The 20,032-nt window shown below is 39.2% G+C and overlaps 1 protein-coding gene across 2 annotated transcripts in view; it reads right to left on the bottom strand.

The window, feature by feature from the left end:
* The window catches only part of LOC108763918 (headcase protein), a 164,044-nt gene that overhangs the window by 110,802 nt on the left and 33,210 nt on the right, over positions 1 to 20,032 (bottom strand). The window contains exon 2 of one of the 2 annotated variants that reach the window (XM_018511857.1): positions 18,926 to 19,022. In XM_018511857.1, coding sequence (XP_018367359.1) covers positions 18,926 to 19,022 — 97 coding nt within the window. Of the gene's footprint in view, positions 1 to 6,667; positions 6,932 to 18,925; positions 19,023 to 20,032 lie in introns of those variants that run through there. The other variant, XM_018511866.1, reaches the window with a different exon arrangement.

Consider the following 20,032-nt stretch of genomic DNA (forward strand, 5'->3'; position numbering starts at 1 on the left):
TGGCTTCCGGTATTCTACGGAGGAGAACGACGTCATTGAAATGCAGGAGGAGACAGCACCGCGTTGCCTCTACGCACACCGGGATATAAGGGTGCATGCGTACCCGTTTAAGTGTGTCGGTAGATGCACACGAGGTATGTCCCCGTGGAGGAGCAACGTGCGGCGATCGAGGGGAGTGCGGGGAAGGAAGACGAGAGAACATTGTGCCCTAATCACTCTATTGTCTGCTCAATGATAGCGACAGTCGTTGGCGGTCCGCGACGAGAACAACGAGGACAGCGGAGTCGTCGTTAGTCGGTGCGAAAGATGAAACAAGAACGACGACGGTGACGATTAACGTTGGCTGTCTGATTTTCACGTATACGGAACGTTTACCTACAAAGGGTTAAAATTGCTGGGAGGGCAGCCCGTTGATTACAACGCACATCACGCCACGAAGTTGTCGTCGACAGTAACAAGTAACAAAGAGTAGAAAAATGTTCCTGTCATGTCTCTAGGCATGACTGTCAATGAATTCTACAAGAAACTAAAAATAAAAAGATTCTTATTCCTTTTATGTTATATACAATCAATAGATTGCAATCAATCCTGTGCGCTGTCTATGTTATATAAGCACAGTAAAGCGATGGTAGATTTTTGTAGAGAACAATAGTAGAGAAAAGATGAAAGGAATACGCACGAATACTATTTAATTACTTATATTTCACTATTTAAAATTTATAAAATGTACGTTATTATAAAAAAATATAAGATATAGAATATATATATAAGACATGTACAATGTGTGTGTATTATTCCCAATTCAGTTTAGTAGTTTTATTCTGCTTCGCCAAATGCTAATACTGATTGTCTCCGCGCAGACATCAGAGTTAGAGTTTCGTCGCGTATAAAACACAATGTTAAAATGATAGATCGTAACGCCCGAAGAAGCCGGAATAAAGCGAAGACGAGCGCGCGCGGAAAGAAGTCGTTATTTCTCCTTCCGCAAGATTGCGTACGATGATACAGGGAGAAAAGATCTGTGCGAGAAGCAGCCTCGTGTAAAACGCGATAGGACACCCCTTCCCGTTCCTCGCTCTCGCTATCGCCGAGTTTACTTAAAATGCGCGCGTGTCGAGAAAGAAGATCTTGTCGTAAAGTACACCTTTTCCCGGCAGCCGCGTCGTCCTCCCCCTGTTCCCCATCCTTTGCTCCATGTTACATCTCTCGATTACGGTTGTCGCGTGCGTTGAAAACGTTCGAGTGCACAAAGCGCGTAGATGGTGTTGCGAGCGTGTTGAAAAGAGGGAGACAAGAGATCTTAAGTCGGGCCACCGCGTTGAAGAGCTTTAGGTTTCGCTGTTCCCGGCGAAACTCTGCGTCTTTCCTCTCTCTCCCCTTTTATTCCTCTTAGTTCGGTCCAAGTTCAAAGACTGTGTTTCAGCGTCTCTCGGGAAGATACCTCATCATAATCCGGTATATTTTACCGTTCCAAAGGTTACGACTCGCCCTTTCTCGCCGCGCCGCGCCGCCGCGTACCATTTTTCCGACTTTCATTTTCCTCCTGTGCCATCCACGCAGCCGCCAGACGAGACGCCACGAGATAGATAAAGCGATTTATCATGTTACAGACGCGCAAGAAACTACGCCGGGTTGAAAGGGACTGAAGAGAGTACTACAGCTACTACTCGTGTAAAGTTAATATAACAGCGTAGACGGCAACTATTAATCTTTTATCGCGACGGACGTGGACTGAAAATCAATTTCGTGTGAGAATTAATTATGAGAGTAGGTACGGTAGTTCGGTTCGTTCACTTTCCTCCTCAGGGTCAATTCTACTGAGATTTTTCACCTGCCTTTCGTGCAACGTGTATTCCCCCCCCCCCCCCCTCTCTCTCTCTCTTTCTGTACTATCAGGACTAGGAAAAATGGACTTTGAAGTAATCAATTCCCCCTTTTCAAATTTATTTTTTACTGTTTGAATACGCATAGTGAATAATTTTAGCATGATATTATTAGAAAGCTCTAGCATACAAAAATTGAGAAAAATATACTCATACGCGTATCGTTCGGAAACTGCCACTTTTATTGATACCTTACTTGTACCGATGGGACTATGGATCGGTATATACTACATACGTCCCTTCGATAGGACATTTCTTCTTCAAGTGTAAAATGGGTTATGAGTATCACAGGCGATTCCACGGCACTAGGGTGCTAAGTCCCTGGCGAAAGAATCCGGGGTATAGAGACGAAGAAGGAAAGCAGGAAACACGAGGAAGACAAGAGGGAGAGAGGCCGTCGAGTTGTCTGGCGGTGTCGCCAGGGTGTCTACCGTGGATCATCGGGGAAAGTTAGCGAGCGCAGAGTCAAGGCCGCAGAATGCTGCAGCGCCACCAGCTGCCGCCGCCGCCGTCGGTACCGCATCCACCCTCTCATTGCCCCTTGCGTCCCTCAGCTGCCACCGCCCGTGTAACCCGTCGAGAACCAAGCCACCCCCGCGTCCCGGTATAGAGATCAGCCTGGCCTCGGTGGGGTTGGAAGGGGTAGGCCGTGTCTATGCTGCAGCGACGGTCGATAGAATTGTCTGCGCGCACGCGCAACCGAACACTCGTCAGCTGCGCCATTGATCCCACCCACCCCCTACCGCCCGTCCCTTCTCGGCAGACTTAAAGAGAAGAGGACCGTATAAAGGTCGCTAATTTGTGTAACGTCGACTATGAGGAGCGAGCGTCTTGATGGGACCAAAAGAACATCCTAAGGAGAAAGAAAGCAAAGGGTGGCAAAGAAATGGCAATGGGGGGTCATACGACACACTGATCGAGGGTTCGTCGACGCTTGTGTTGGAGACCCTCGAGACGGGTGAGAGGATGACCAGGTTCGTCGTCTCCCACGAAAGGGTACTTGTAGGCTCAACAGAGACCTCTTTGAGTCTCAGGAAAATAATAAGAACAAAAGAATGACCAACGACGATTTTGATAAAGATACTATCCTTTTATTCGAGTTTATGACGCAACTTGAACATTTATTCGGAAGAGAACGAGCGTGTTTAATTCGAATTTATGTATGTGCGAATTTTAAGCAGGATCAGCGTTCTCCGGTCCGTAGACTTTAGAGCTTCCAGAATGGTCTCTAGAGAAGTTTTATGGCCGTCGAAGACGCAAGTGCCATAAAGTTGGATCGAAGCGAACGAATAAGTATCCTGAGAGAACGAGATAGATGAAGAGGAAGAAATAAGTGTTAACTGGTTGTATCTATTAAATGTTACAACATCGACGACCTCAAGTCAGCAAGGACGAATGAAAAAAAGTGACTAGGTCACTTCTTTAATTTTTGTACAAAAAAAAAGCTGAACTGCTGAACTGACTTCGACGAAGATTGTAACACTCGGAAATTATTGTCGAATGGAGCAAAGAAAGAATAGTTGGCGAGCCAACAACTCTTAGGATGTCCAAAACAGCGGATCCAGCAGAATCGAAGAAACTTTCGGGAGAAGAATCATTGTATGACATATGTCGATCTAAGATCGACCGAATGATGAACCGACAGACCACCACAAGGTCTGACTAAGGGTGAGACACCGGATATGGTTAATGATTTCATGACCGTTGCCGGGAACTACGCGGTATTGATCCTGAGTTGCGAACATCTCACCCCCGTCGCGCACTATGGTTCCTCCTCTTTCATGTAACTGTAGAATCCAGACCTTTCGAATTCCTATTACATAGCGCGTCCCGACTTTTTCTGTCCCTCGCGCGCCTTTGAACTCCGCTGACCATTTCTAGGGGAGATTATTCGAACACTACTACAAATCTAGCGACAGGAATACTTGGGTACGACTCTGGGGAAAAAGTGCCGAAAGGAAACGACGCCGATGGCTTCCCGGAATGCTGAAATACTCGCCATCAACGTTATTTCGCAAGAAATAAATCAGCTTTTATTGCCACCTCTGTAGCTATGTATCACCCAACGCTCGCCACCAAGTGTACGTGTTCTTTAAGTGCGACGAATGCGAAAGTTTTCTCAAAGTTACGTCTGGAGCTGTTTGAAACGAATGACGGACGTGCGAAAGACGTGCGTGTCTAGGAGAAACGACGCGAAACAAACTCGATGAACTTAAGCTAACGAGCAAGTCACTCACTTTGTGCGGCATCTCTCCATATTTATCCTTTGCAGCAGTCACTTCACACTTGTTGTCGGGTCCCACGAAAGCAAGCGACGCGTATAATAGCGAATAAACGATCCATCTATTTCACCTTAAAACCCGAAAGTTCCTTTCACGGATACGCTCGTTCAAACTTCTCACGGAACTTCTGATTCTGACGCAGCAAGAATTTACTAGTCACGAATGCTAAAAATACCTGGGAGAGTGGAAACGATTGTTGATGTTATTCATTAGAAACTACTTTTTTTTGGTCAACTGATAATCAATAATTCAACTAATACATATAATGTAGATATAAAAATTTGCAAAATAATCGTAAATTCTTATAACCGATGTTACGTTGTGCGATCGGGTTAAAAAAATTTTATTACAATCTAACTATCGCGAATATATATTTTCGCCCTCAACATAATCGCAAGTTTATATTTCTCTTTTTTTATCACATCTTCCGTTTCTATAGTCGTTACCGATACAAATAACCACAGAGTTATAATGAAGTAAACTTATAGAAGTCTGTGCAAAAATAACTACTGATTTCAACGCGATACGACAATCGTATATTTTTACTATTGTATCAATGACAACGAAATACCAGGCCGAATAGCTAAAGCCGCAGTTTTGACATTCCGCTGCCGTCCCGGGCCATCAACCTGCCAGGGGTTGCGGCTAATGTCGTTGATATTCAGGACTCAAAGTGCGAGGGTCGCGTTAATGTCGCAGGAGAGGGTTCGGTGTCCAAGAGGGCTATGTGCGGTATCCATCCCGTGCGGTGAACATCTCGGTCTACCAAGGGACGAGGCAAAGCGCCGAGGATTGGCCCGGGAATCGGCCGGGTACGAGCTCATGCAAACCGCACGAATAACCGAAAGGGTTGCTGTACGGACGTCGCTTGGACATAGTTTTGCGATGGTTGAACCAGACCGTTGTCCCAGACATCCGTGCTGCGTATAAAAAAAGAGACGAATCTCGCCTCTTGCCGCGAATTTATCTCGCTTTCAGCCTTCAAGATAAAACGAGACTGATATCACTGGCTGTTAAACGGAGCGAGAGAAGGCTCGGCGCGAGAGAGATTTGGCCGTACTAAAGTTCGCACGAGTGCCTGGCCCCTTTTTTTTGCGATTCTCAAGGAGTCGATATAATCTATCGAGGAATGTGTGGAAACTACGTGAGGAAATATATGTGAAAAGAAAACGAGAGCATTCTAGATGTGGATGTAACGTTCTTTTCACTGCATGGTCTTTTCAGGATTATGAAAGAAATTGAACGAAATGGTTATGGTCTCTTAAAACCGAAATATTTCCGATTACCTTTACTAAAATAACAGTAAAAGAAATAAAGGGTATTTCAAATAAAATTTTATTAATAAATTAAGGAATTCATATTAAAAATTATTATCCCATCAAATATCATGAAAATCACAATAAAAGCAATCTCGAATAAAATAATAGTTGTTTAAAATTGATATTAAATTACATTTTATTTAGATATTAATAATGAATAAATTTTTCAATGGGACATTTAATTATTTTATATTAATTTTAACAGATATAATCGAAAATGTATAGAAGCGTACCGTAACAATAAAATATTTGATACTATTATTTCTAACCAAACATTTCTGATCTAATGTTAAATCTGATCTCTGTAAGAAATAGCCACAGCAGTTCTCAATCAATGACGAAAACCAGTTTTTCTATCTTTGAAAAACCGATCCAATACAAATGCGATGCGGTGTATCATTGTGCGAGAAGAATTCGTTCAGTACTGAAATCGCCCCCGGCCACAGTCGTAAATTTGGCCGATCCTGGATGCTTCCAATATCGACCATTGCCATCGCACCACCCCTGCCCGTTTGCTCGCAACCACAAACCCAGCCACCACCCCTTGCCCTTGACATTCAGTGCCACGAACGATTACAAGGCCGAACTTTCATCCCTTGTAACGACGTCGTCTAAAGTTTAAATTGTAGCCCTGCTAGAGCACATCATCGTATCGCAAGCGTGAAAAATTTCCCAATCGATTGCACCGTAAATACATTATAATTATAGATTGTACAAATTGAAAAACAAAACGTATATATTTACGTATATATATACCAAAATGACTTGAAAGCCCAATCAAGTTATTGTTACATATAAAAATATCTAATAATCTTTAAATTATAAATAAAATTTCTTTATTTATTTTATTTGTAAAAAATATAAATAAGAGAAACGAGAAAAAACAGAAACAAAAAAGTTATCATATTAAATAATAATATATATCTCATCACGTATAAAAAAAGATCAACAAAAAGTACCCGGAATTTGTCGAAGCGTTTGACGTATCCGGAGAGAATGCAGAATTGATTAACGACTAAAACTTAACGCGGTGTAAAAAAAAAAGCACTTAATAATTCACGGTTTACCGAGGAACGTCTCATTTCACTTCGCGTGTGTCTCGGTAGAATGCCCACGGTATTCTACGGACGGGAAATATCGGTGCCCAGAAATACGAGTCACGCAGGTTATACGACGTACATACCTGAGACATCGTGCTTCCTACCCTCCAACTATCTCTGGCACTTCGGCCAGGAGAGAACCGGGCGGCTCCATCTTGGTGACTTTAATAGGATGCCATTCCGTCGGTCCGGACAATGCGCAGTACCACCCGGCAGAACTTTTAGGTCCGCTATCGCTGCCGCAGACGCCCCACCGTGTGAAAGTAATGAAAATTCGGTGATAATCTCTAGCCGTCGCGTGATCAATATACAGGCCGTATATCCGAACTACCGCGCGCTGGCTTTCGATTATAGATGTTAAGCGTCTACAGCGAGATTTTAAGGCGTAAAATTTAAGCTTTAAGAGCCGTACTCTCTAAAACTTTTCGAGTAAATTGTCACTCTAAAGAGTGAAATCTCTCTCTTAAAGATTGAAAAATTGAATCACTCTTTTTCTCAAGACTAGCTCAGTTTTCACTCGTCATAGTGAGATTCCACTCCAAAGAATTTAGAGTAAGAAATTGACTAATCATAGTCTATTGCTCTTCTCACATTCGACTGTAATTGGTCAATTTCTTACGACTTCAGGCTCAAGTTACGTACTTAAAAATTTGATGTTGAACAAAAAATTTTTCGTCAGATTAAGTACCGACGGCTTCTTCAAAGGGATCGATGTTCACATGCGAAATTGTTATTTCAATTAATGATAAGATGAGAAGAGGATCGATAAATATCTTATCAATGTACTCGATACATTAGACTGCTGATAATAGCAGGCAATAAATATGAATAGCACCGTTAATGCCTGATAATATATCGTATCCGATTAAACTTTCTCACGATTATCCGCCGACAATTAACTACTTTGGCCTTTTCTCTTCTTTATTTCAAAGACTTGGATGTCAAAGAGACACCTCGCTCTCCGAATCGCGCGACTTACAGTCGCAGTTTCAGCAAATTGCGCAGTTTTAAATGCTAAATCCGATGATCTACAGCGACTTTTACGACGACTGAAGCTAAAGCTAAAATCTCTCTCCGAGTCCATCCACGTGTAGATCGCCGCACGAGGCTCGCGGCGATTGTGACGACCCTACATATTACGGAAAATTGCGTTCGGCCGTATTTCAACAATATTTCATCAGACGGCGCCCATTTGCGCAATAAATAGGTTTACCATCGAGACGACTCCGTTCACTCGTCGCGGGGGGCGAGCGACGTTCACCGACCGGTATCTCGCAGTTTCCCGCGCGATTATGTGCAAATACGCGCGTTTAGTTGATCCGACGATTGGCCAAGTTGGGCCGCTCACGCAAAATCGAAAGGTCGACGTGCCTCGCCGCGTGCGTGCGTGCGTGCCTTCTCGTGGGAACGTTTGTCAGGAATGATTTTCTCTCGCGGACAGTGCGTATGCCTGAAAGGGAAAGCCACCGTTGCTCTCGCCACTCCCGGCCAAAACGTTATATTGACCTCCCGCAGGCAAATTTCGACATTCGCGCCCATAAGCGTTCCTTCCCGGTCGATTCCCTAACCCCTGGTAATAGCATAATAAATCTACCAACTTTTCGCAGAATTCCCCTCGTAGCCACAGCCGATGCTCAGAGGTCGTTTCACGCGAGCGACTTTCCGTGCCGCGCCTCACCGCGCTCCGACTAGAGTATTTCGGGGACACTATTTCACTATATAGGAGAATTTATATCTTAATTACCGGTACACACCAAAGATACTTTGGACTTGAATCAGTTACGCCTAACGATGGTGAACTTTCTCTATCAATCATCCCACGCCTCTCTTCAATTATCAATTGTTAAAGACTTGCCCCGTTAGCCTGCGGGGATGTTGGATAAGTTTCGCGAATAAATTGGATAAAGAAGAATTATTATATATGATTATTATTCGCGCGCGCGCATTTGTAGTGTGCGCAGGTTTATTAATACCTCGCGCAACTCGCAAGGGAAATTTTCTCGAGTACCTTCCCTGATATGCGAATAATATGGACAAGTTTGGAATAACGCTGAAATATCCCATGCACGTTGCTGGAGGTTCACGTTCGGCACGAAGAACGCAGACAGATCGATCCATTGTGCACAAGAACCAAATCACCGCGCGTAACGCCTCGTATTCCAACTATTTCTCTATCAGGGTCTCCCCTTGCTCAGACTCCCTGTGGGAGACAGCGGGGGGATGAAGCCAACGCGCGCAGACGTCTGCTTGAACAAAGACGCGTGCGAGCCATGGTAAACTGAGAGAAGAAATGTGAGAGAAAGAGGAAAAGTGCTATCAGCCACGAGGGAAAAAATGTCCGTCGTAATAAGTTTCTGCTCACCTCGCGCGCCATTCTGCATTAATTACTTGGGATACCAATGCCAACAAAAATCTCCGGATACCTAGCAGCCGCACAGCAATTACGTTGTACACGACCAGAGAATTCCATGCGCGAAGGAGATTAATCTCCTATTCTAATTACAAAAAAATGCAATGTTAGAAGTGTACTCCTCTCTCTACTCTCCCGTAATGTCCTACGTTTTTAAAAGACCAAACGACATAAAATGTAATCCTTATCTAAATATTAATTAATTTTTTCCTACATACCAGTATTCTGTTCGTAATATAATTGTAGGTTCGTTCTTGCAATCTAAACTAGTGTACACTCGTTATACTTAAAATGAGATATATATTTGGAGTTTGGCGAAAGTGAGAAAGAAAATTTTGGTGTGGTTCAATGCAGCGACAAAAAACAGACCTCATACTTTCTGTTTATTTACACAATTCACTATTTATTTAAAAAAAACTTCCGAGAAAAAAAAATTGCTCGCAATCTCCTCGAGTTAATTACTTCTTGCATACGCTTTCTTATCTCTGCGCTATTATTTTATCTCTTGGAAGCGTCCGAGTTCATATAATTTTGCATCACCGCGAGTAAAAAGGCGTCCAGCAGGGTGGCGAGATTTCCTCGCGATATTGCGACACAGCGACGCTTCGTGAATTTTAATATTATTAGATGCAGTAGTCTCCTGCGGTACTCGACGACATCGATTCGTTCAGACGAAAGTTTTTCTTATGTTCCAACTTGAACACGAGAGATTAGAGAAATTCGAAATTCGTACGAGCTTAAACATTCGCGTAATTGGTAAGAGAGAGTACCGGCCCTGGACGATTCTCGAGAAAGGAAAACACGAATGCGAAGCGTTTTCTCGTATAAGGAGAGTACAAAAACCAGTTACCGACTGGAGGAAAACCCGTAAAAGGTACCCCAAGCGTTTTGTCGACTCCACGTATCGCGCGTTTCGCGACGAAAACGGAAACGGCACCGCGTCCACCGTCATTACTTTTCGTCCACAGTCATGTCCGGGTGTCGAGACGTTGAGCTAGCTCTCCCTTCTGCCTTCCATCAAGCATACATGCTACTTCTCCTTTTTGCTTTCTAAGAGACGTGTCAGAACAACTATATGACCGCACGAGAAGGAATGACATTCGTCTCGCCGATTATGAGTCGTTTCTTTCCATCATTCTTTCCCCGGCGTCGGTCCTCCCTATCTCCCCTTTTTCCCGACGAATGTTTGACCGCTCATTGTTTCAGTCATGGCAAAGACGCTTTGTCTCGCGATTCCACGATTTATCAGAATGCGAAGCACGACAGGAAGTGGGTTCCCAAAATATATGGCTAACCGCGACAATAAAATAAAAGAAACAGTGATGGTCTTGAAGAAAATATTAAATTCTATTCTCAATAATATTTATTTTCAGATAACCCTCCGCGCGGTTGTTAGTGCATAAATAATATGTTTATAAAGCGATGTGAGATATAATTAGAATATAAATGGAATGTACTTGCTAATAAAGTTAATTGCGAACGTTAATTCAACTCTGAATTTGAGTCCTGTTCAGTATACGGAAGTCAAGTAATATAAATTGCTTGATAGCTTGTATTTAACTTCCGCACTCAAGAGAACTCAAATCCAGAGTCGAAACGTTGCAACTAATTTCGTAATTCCAAGTACATTCCAATTGTTTGCGAATTATATTCTACTACTTTATAAATATATTATTTACCCATCGACAACCGCGAAAACTCATATTTTACTTACGTTTGATTTATTCTTGGAATGACAAAATTATTTTTATTTTAATTTATTCTTATACAGAGTATTCTCAAATAACGCCTATTAATCATACAGTGCTAATAAAAAACTAAGTCGAAAAGTCCTCTACCATTTTGCAATTTTTACAATATTTTTTTTAGTTACTCGATGAACAAAATGTCTAAAATCGACAACTTTAAGATATCTTTAAGAGTTCTCTTTAAGAAACATCTTCAAAATATTTCACAAAGAACACTGAAAGATATCTTAAAATTGTCTTATACATCAATTTTATTTGTTTATTCGGCAATGTTTAGAAATTAATATCTCGTTAACTATTGCAAAAATTACAAAATGGTAGACTTTTCGACTCAGTTTAGTCCATTCTGCCCCTATGCGAAAGATTTATCATTATTTTTTAAACATCCTGTATATACAGTCATAATATTATTTTTTAATATCACAAAAAGTATCAACTAAATAAAATTGATTGGTAAAGAATTATAGATTTTTATATATGATACGCGAAATAAGAATGTTTATTAGATGAAAAAAGATCGTGTTATATTTTGAATACCTCGTAATAATTTAAGCGTGGAATAACACGCCTGACAATTGCCTTAATTTCCGTGACTCTTTAGCTTAATGAGTACGAGAAGGAAGGAGGAACCGTTGCTCATTATCATTCATAATCCTGTTCGTCAAAGAGAGGTCATCGGTTGTTTCTCTTCATAATGATGATGAAGATGAGGAGAAAACACGCATCTGCCATTTCTGATTTCCTTATTTCCTTTTCCATCGTTATTAAGAAAAATTTACGCGTACCTACTCATGAGAAAGTGAGCCTACTTGAAATTATTTCAAGTGGCTTTTAACTTTTGACAAACTGCTTTTTTATAGTCTACTGACAAATTCATGTGAAAATATAAGTACGGAAAAGAACAAAAACTTTCCATCATTCATTTTACTTCTATCTTTTTTATTTATTACAGAAGCATAATAATTTATTTCGCATGTTACTATTACTTCATCGTGCGAACAAAACATGTATCAAGTCAGCCATACTTTTTCCTTCACTCTAAAAAAAAATGGAGATTACCCATGTATATCAAGTTTACGGATAAAAATACTAGTGTGCGTGATGTGGGGCGAGAGAAGCATAGAGCTATCTTGCATCGATCCGATTGAGGTAGGTCGAGTTCTCAAGGGAACCACGACTCTTATCCCAGTTCAGGGATAAATTCAAGGACAGTCCAATCGGCTGCGACTCAAAGTTCACATTGACGAGAATCATGTAATATCTTGTGTTATCTCATAACTAAAAATAAAAAAACCATTTAATCTCCATATTAATAATTATATCATAGTAATGAATGATAAATATTGTTAAACATGTAAAGATAATTTAAATTTTCTAACAATGTAATTATATAAAACAAAAACAATCTTCCTTTCTATATATTTTTTAAATAAATTTTAATTAAAAAATAATTTAATTATTTAAAATAAAAAATTGAAAATCTTGCTAATCGCAGATATCACTCTTTCATAACAAAGAAATATTAAAAGCTAAAAAACATATAGATGACACATCGTTAAATTACTAATTAACGCAACTATTTTATATTCTCGAGCGCACTGTTTTTATCTCTTTCTTTTTCTCTTTCTTTCTCTCTCTGAGTCTCACGAATAACAGCACGTTGAATTGCGCGAGTTGCGCAACAGGAAGGCGAACGTTTAAGCTAATGACCTTTAATGCAAACTTCCATTGTGCGCAGAGAGTCCACAATGAGGGTTAACACACAAAATGTACTCAGAAAACAAAAAAGAAGAAAGAGGAATTATGAAGGAAACTTGAGAGAATGAACAGAGAGAACGGGGATATATTATACATATACGCATATACGTATATCTACAACTCTTTGTAAATATCTTCTTTTCAAAATTTGACACAAAAAACTTTCTTCCGAATTTCTAATCGGAATAATTTTCTATAAATGCTATTTTAATTGCTGTTGCATTGGTGCAACATACATAATATTGTATTTCCGCGACAATAGTCAATGAATGGGAGTAATTTCACTTTAGCTTTCGAATGTAAAAATCTTTAAACTCGATAATGATGAAAACTTTAAATTCGATTGAAGTTTAACACATTCAGATGGGAATAAAGTTATTATTATTATTAATATATAAACATTTCTTAATACTGCTTTCTCGTTTACGTCGTAAAAAATTATTACAAAATTATTAGAATACAGCCTAACTTAAAACACTGCTTGAAACGCGAGCGACTAAACTTTTGTTCAGTATCGTACACTGCATGGTTTTGAATTTAATCAGCACCAGCAACGAGAAGCAGGAAAATTACGTTACTTGAGAACAACTGCCTGAAAATGGCGTGATTGTTCTTACACTGGCTTGATCATGGAGAGTTAATGGGCCTTTTATGTTACTGCCGATGTGGCAAAAAACCTTGCTAATAGCAACGATCTAATCGACAGTTCACATTTAGACAATCACATGAAATTAAAATTAAAAGATAGTATAAAAACTAGAAATTAACATTATATAATAATTATATATGTACATATATATATAATAAAAATAAAGAATATCTCGCACAAAAGATACTATTTCGATAAGATATTTACACATCATTAATATTCTATAGATCAAACGGTGAATGTAAAATACGCGTTGCATTTGCTTTTCATTAAATACGTAATGATTCACTATTAAATATGTATCTATTAATGCATAGAAACAGGAGTATATCTCAATATACACCAAAGCTTTTATCTCGGAAATAGCGGGAAATGAAACACGACGAAAGGTACATATAAATATCAGTTTCCATTAACTCTCTCTCTCTCTCTCTCTCGAGCTGATCGGAAACGCTATTAATCGACGTCGTTTCATTAAAAATCAATGTCCATCGAGCAAGACGTATGAAAAGATACTCGTGAAAGAAAGGTCTCGCTTTCTATCTCTTCTAAAGCAACTGAATTAAGAGAAAAGCTTTTCGACGTCGTTCTTACGCGAGCGGTCCTTTTAATTAATCTCTGCTCCCTCGAACACGAGTATCATTCAGAGCTCTAGCGCCACTCAGCATAGACCAACGAGGGTTCCGCGCGATCCTCGAGAAAATTACGCGGTCCATCCTTTGCGAGGTAGATTGCTCTCGACTTACGATTTCGTTTACAGTTTGTTCATCTCATAAATTCGTAAATATTATTTAAGAAAAAAACGTTACGTAAGATAATTTTATAGACAAGAGGGACAATAAGAGACTTAATGCATGCATCTTTCCATTAAATAGTTTTATCTTGAAAAAGCAGAACCACGCTCGAAAGAGCTTATAAACAGATTATATCTCGTACAGCGTGGCCTTGTCAGAAAAAGCGTAGTTCGCGAATGTTTGCTAACGGAACAATCTCTTATCAGAGTTGAGCTAGGTTGAGATAATGAGAGCGATGTAATACGTTCAACGGCGAAATATAACGCTCGGCATAAGCGTCGGTTTCGGTGAGGCACTTCAGTCTCTCAAAACTCATTTCAAAGAAGAGAGACGATACTACCCCTCTCGTCTCTTATTTAAACTAACTTTACTGTAATTTCTTTTAAATAAATTTTTTATATAGCGTATAAAATTTTTATATAGCGTTTAATTAATTATTCTCATTGTTATTGTTAATTTTTTACTTGGAAATATTGCAAATTATTTCTATATTATTCACCTTGTGCAACTTTAATTATGCAAGAACAGTAGGTGAGAGAAACGGAGTATTGTGCGCTTGACATTTTGCCGGTTCAGTATTTTCTGCAAGCTGGCGCCGCTGACATTCGATGCATTTATCTTCGTCACAGCGCCCAAGAAACAATATTTACCGAGTCGCGAGATAAAGAGCCGCGGTTCGTGCGACGGACTGCAATAATAAACTATCGCGCCGATGTAACACGCTTAGCGTATCGAGTATTCGACGAAATGATAATATTCGGGTCGTTCAACCGTCTCGTGCACCTCGGAGAGAGAAATTCACGAAGCTGCGGGAGTTACGTAAAAATAAACGATACGCGCATGCTGGGTGTAGTACGTTTCCGCAACGTTTACAGTATAAAGCAGTAAACGTTTTAATTACCTGGAAAATCAAAACGGATAATGGATGCGGATTTATGACATGAAATTGCATTGCCGATTAAAAGTCAGTCGGGAAAAATTAACACGTTGTGAAACAAACTACAATGCGCCGTAAACATCGCTGTGTTAGCAGCAGACTTCGGATACGTGAGACATTGTGTCGTTATTAGGTACATATCTTACGAACATTGATCGCTTTTTTTGCGTACATAAGTGAATAAAAACGTGACGAGACGAGTATAAACAAATGCTAGCGAAGGATCTGTTGAAAAACTAGCAACCGTAACTCTATTTAAAAATAATTGTACAACATAGAATTCTGCTAGAACTAACAAGAAATGTCGCTGGAATACCGTGATGTCTCCTATATTTAAAGTCTATTAATATTAGTGATTGTTGGAATTTATTTTCAAATTACATACATTGGTAGAACTGGAGCAATACTAACGGAAACTATAGTCAAAGGTGGAAATATTTTTCTTTTTCTTGAACTTTAAAGGGAAAGTATCGCGCTAGATTCGCAAAGTTAGCAGGCTTATATTTTCAACGTTTATTTTTTAATATTAAAAATGCTTTTTTTATTTGGATAAGGAACTGAAGAAGTATGAAAAGCGTTACTGGAATTGTCAGTATTTTTTTTTTTTTATATTAATATAATGTCGCAGTAACTTGACAAGCACAACGGCCGAGCGAGTCGCGGACCACTCCTAGTTTAAGCATCTATATAAGCCACGTGTCGAGTTACTGCATCGTAGCACGCCACTTTCCTATTTCCACTACTCCTCCTGTCCGATTTATCGCTAGACACAGCCGCGAGGTCATTCACATGAAATTTGTAACGTCTGTCGCGATTTGCACACATGAACGCGTCTCCGCTCTATTTCCTAAATAAGTTTCTTGTATTTTCGCAAATTCCAATATTCTCTGTAAGCGTATATTACTATTACAAAGGTTGTATTCGATTTGAAATTTGAACGTTCACATGCTGTAAGCTTCATTCTACACGCGAAAAAAAGTGATGGTTATATCCAGCATCATTTTAAATCAAAAATAATTTTGCTAATCAAATGACACACTGTTAATGAAACAAATATATGTCATATGTCTCTTATTTTAATAAAATTTTATTTGTTACATTAATACTGTCATTATATATAAATCAACATTTAAATTAAAATAATACTGTTGCCACATCATTTTTTTTTAGTGTATCTTTATTATTCATTATTTACGGAAAGAAGATAGAATGAAGCTTACAGCACATGAATATCCAAAGCGAAAACAACCAAAGCGACTATAACATATATGTATAACGAACGACAAGAATCGCGAAAGAAATTCATCGAAACGATGCGACGATAGAAGCGTGGAAAACATTCGGAAGATTCTTTTTTTTCCCCCTTGCCTCAACGACGTCTTAACGGAGGGTCTTAACGGAGAAGTTATCGCCATGACTTCCAATTCACAGTGGCAATCCTCGGGTCTTAAGTGACTCCAGAGAACGTCGCTACTGCGCATCGGTATTCAGCGCGCAAAAGGCAAACCTTGCATTTTGTAATTCGCATCGTAACGCGCAACGCAAAAAGGGGTAAACCCACCCTCGATACGCGGAAGGGTTAGGCAAGATAGAGAAAGAAGGAGGGAGGGAGAGAGAGAGAGAGGGCAATTGTTACGGGGACACGGTTGCCATGGGAGGACTCGGAGGGTGTTTCAAGAGCTTCCAGCGGTTTACAATGGTGCCCTGGTTCCTCCAGGCTTCCCTATCCCCTCTTCCGTGCACCCTCCTCTGCCGCTGCACGGCAATACGTGCACACACGCTCGCACGAGATCGATCTCCCTCGAGTTACCTAACGGCTCTCGTTGGGCCGGCCGGCAAAGCTGAAAGAACCGGTATTATTGAAAAACTGGAACCAGCAGAGCCGCCGCCAGTTCGTCGACGAAACACTCGAGAACGGCCACGGAGAGAGCCTTATTGCGCAACAACTTAAACCGATAAAAGAGTGCGACGCAAAAATATTATACGCCTTACATTTGCGCATTCTAATATCACGGCGTAAAGTGCGAAGGATATAGGAATGTATATAGCGTGTTAAAAAGCCTTCATTTCAATATTCATTCAATAATTCAATTGCATACGATATTCAGATATCATCGACGATAACAGTATTATGTATCAAGCATAAGCAAAGTTGTTCCTCAATCAGAGTTACGACTGATTTTATGACCGCGACAAATGATCCCGCGCATAAAAAGTCGAATGAATAATCGCTCGAATTTTTCTTGTCAATAATAACAGCGATAGTCACGAATAATATAGTACAGCGAATGTAACGTCATCGAATTTGTACCAAGTACGTATCGTAGACGCTAATTAGCCGCGTCATTAACTGCTTTAATTGTCAGTCAGGATCGTGTGTGCTGGCAGATTTTCTAACAAGACTAGAGCCCGGATGGCTCTATCACAAGACAAATTATTTGAAACTTTGCAAAAACGCGTATCCTAGTTCAAAGGGGAGAGCCAAATAGTTGCTTTACCAGTTATCCTTTCTTTTTCGGTTCCCGCAAACAAGCATCAAAATGACAGGCAATTTGGAGGTCGAGGCCAAGTCTTAGGTCAAATTTTGTTAGGCATTACGGAACAGAGGTTAAAACGTGCATCACTTATGGAACCTTCTCCCTCAAGATAGCTTTCTGTTACATAATAGATCGAAGGCAGACACAATATTTTATCGACGGAAAATATATTGAAAGCTTGCTATTTGTCGTATTAACGTGTCGAAATTAGAAGCTTGACAAATTGATATCTCTTTTATAATTAACGCAAACTGCATGATTCTCTATAAAATTAATTTATATAATATTTGACAATAATGTTCGTTCATTGATGCAAGAGTTACGTCTACATCAGCATTTAATATTTCAATTGATAATAATTGAATAATTGAATAATAATTAAATAATTAAAATAACACACAATCAAACAAATATAAAAATAGATACATTTATATTTTATGTGTAAAAAAATATTTTTTCAATTCTATTTTTTTAGATATAAAATTCGCAAGCAAGTTGTGCATTACATTTTTTTAGCAGAATTACGCTCTGTATAATTCCAAAATAATGATTCACTCTCTTTCAATCTCATTGTATCTTTGTAATAAAAACGAATAAAGAAAATCAGTTAAGCAAGATCAGCGCTAAATAAACTAAATAAACGTTTGCATAAACAGATCGCATCGATTGGATTAACTTATAATGACAACTCCGTTAATGATATTTTTTACCTTTTTCCGGATTACTTATGCTACCTGTGATACAGGTGGACAAGTCGTTAACCAGGGTTGACGTTAATTGACGTTCGCACAAGAGGATTTTGCACGGCGAGTAACAGGTCAAGGGAAAAGCATAAGAGAGTAAAAGTATTCTTTAACGCCGACATATATAAACATACATATGCAGGTACGTACGTATGTCTGTACGTGCGCGCGCAAAGAGACACATGCACGCTACTTGGACTGCTCGGGTATTGATTTCTCTGCGTATTTAGGGTAGGACGACAGTGTTACAGGACGGGATGCGAAAGGATTCGCCAGGGGCGTAGCTCTTATGCCTGATTTACGCTTGGAAAGGACAGCCTCTCCCGGGTGAAATTAATTTAATGAATTCCTACGACGAAATTAAACCTGCTCGATACTAGTTTAATTCAGCTTTTTATACCTTATTCAAAACACATATACGCATTGATGATAAAAATATTAAAAGTGCATATAGTTAAATTAATGTTTAATTTTATATGCTAAATTATTACGTTCCATCGTTGTATAATAAAAAATAGTAATGATTACTTTTTTTGCTTACAAAGCAATTAAAAAGATTCCTGCTCTGTCAGTGTATTGTTGCGTGAACGTTTTGTGAATGTTGTAATCGTTAACGATTTATCACTTCCTGAAGATCTCCAGTCAGTCCATTGCAAAGCAACACGTCGTAATTCAAACGCTCCGTAAGCGAAATTCTCAACGTATTAAAAAGTGTGTGTGTGTGTGTGTGTGTGTGTGTGTGTGTATAAATCATTAATTACTTACCTTAATATGATAGGAGTTAAGCTTGGTACGGGGCAGACTGTTGAAAGCGCTGAAATCCAGACGACGCGAAAAGATGCCGTTGGCGCCGCAGCTTTGTCTGCAAGTAGATAAAAACAGAGTTTCACGTGGTGTTAAATATGATAAAAACCAGGATATACCATACATATCTATTACATTGAAAAAAATTCCTAAACTTTAATGTACATTTCTTTGAATAGAGTTAAGTAAACATTTACAGTAAATAAATATTTGTTCGATAACTATTCAAACCAATATTTATTAAAATATAGTATTTTTTTTTAATGTATCTACGCGTATAATTTTGAATATATGAGCCGTTTATTTTGAAAGTGGCCTAAGTCCATTTTTCAATGTTTTGTTGTTGACCTTTGTAGTAGCGTGTACAACTTGAAGTTAGCTGTCATAAACATTTTTTTTTTTAAATGGACTTAGGTCACTTTCAAAATAAACGGCTCATATATTGCATGTAGTTCCATATTAACCCGAGAGTAGGCGCGTCTTGAAATTAACGTTAGTAGACGCGTCCTGGTCATTTTGACCGAAATATATTCGCACATATACGTGTTATAGAACTAGAATACATATATGATTATATAATTATGACTATAAGAAATATACTACAGATTAAACATTATTTTTACTGGTTAAAGTAGTTCTGTCGTGTCTATTCGTTCGTCTCACATCGGGAAATATAAGCTCACTATCTATAGAAGAGAGAAGAAGGATGGTTGTGGAAGACATAGAATCTGGGAATCTGGCGGTTTTCACAACCTTTCGAGATAAAATTCTTTCAATAAGATGAATTCTATGTATAAGAGTCATTATAACGAATAGAAGTAATTGTTTGCTCGACAACATACGTAAGCGCAAATCGCAATTCAAACAAAAATTATTACTAATTTAATTTGATTTGGTTGTTTATTGTAATATTATGACGAAGAATTATGGATGGTCAACTGGTTTGGGGAATTTTCAATTTTGTCAATCTAATTGTACAATTCTTTTAATAATTTGACAGATAATAATTAATCGTATGACTGCGAACTTTATATATTGTATACTGAAGATGGAGGGGGGGGGGGGGGG

The sequence above is a fragment of the Trachymyrmex cornetzi genome, unplaced genomic scaffold (assembly GCF_001594075.2).
Source record: "Trachymyrmex cornetzi isolate Tcor2-1 unplaced genomic scaffold, Tcor1.1 scaffold112, whole genome shotgun sequence".
Classification (NCBI taxonomy): domain Eukaryota; kingdom Metazoa; phylum Arthropoda; class Insecta; order Hymenoptera; family Formicidae; genus Trachymyrmex; species Trachymyrmex cornetzi.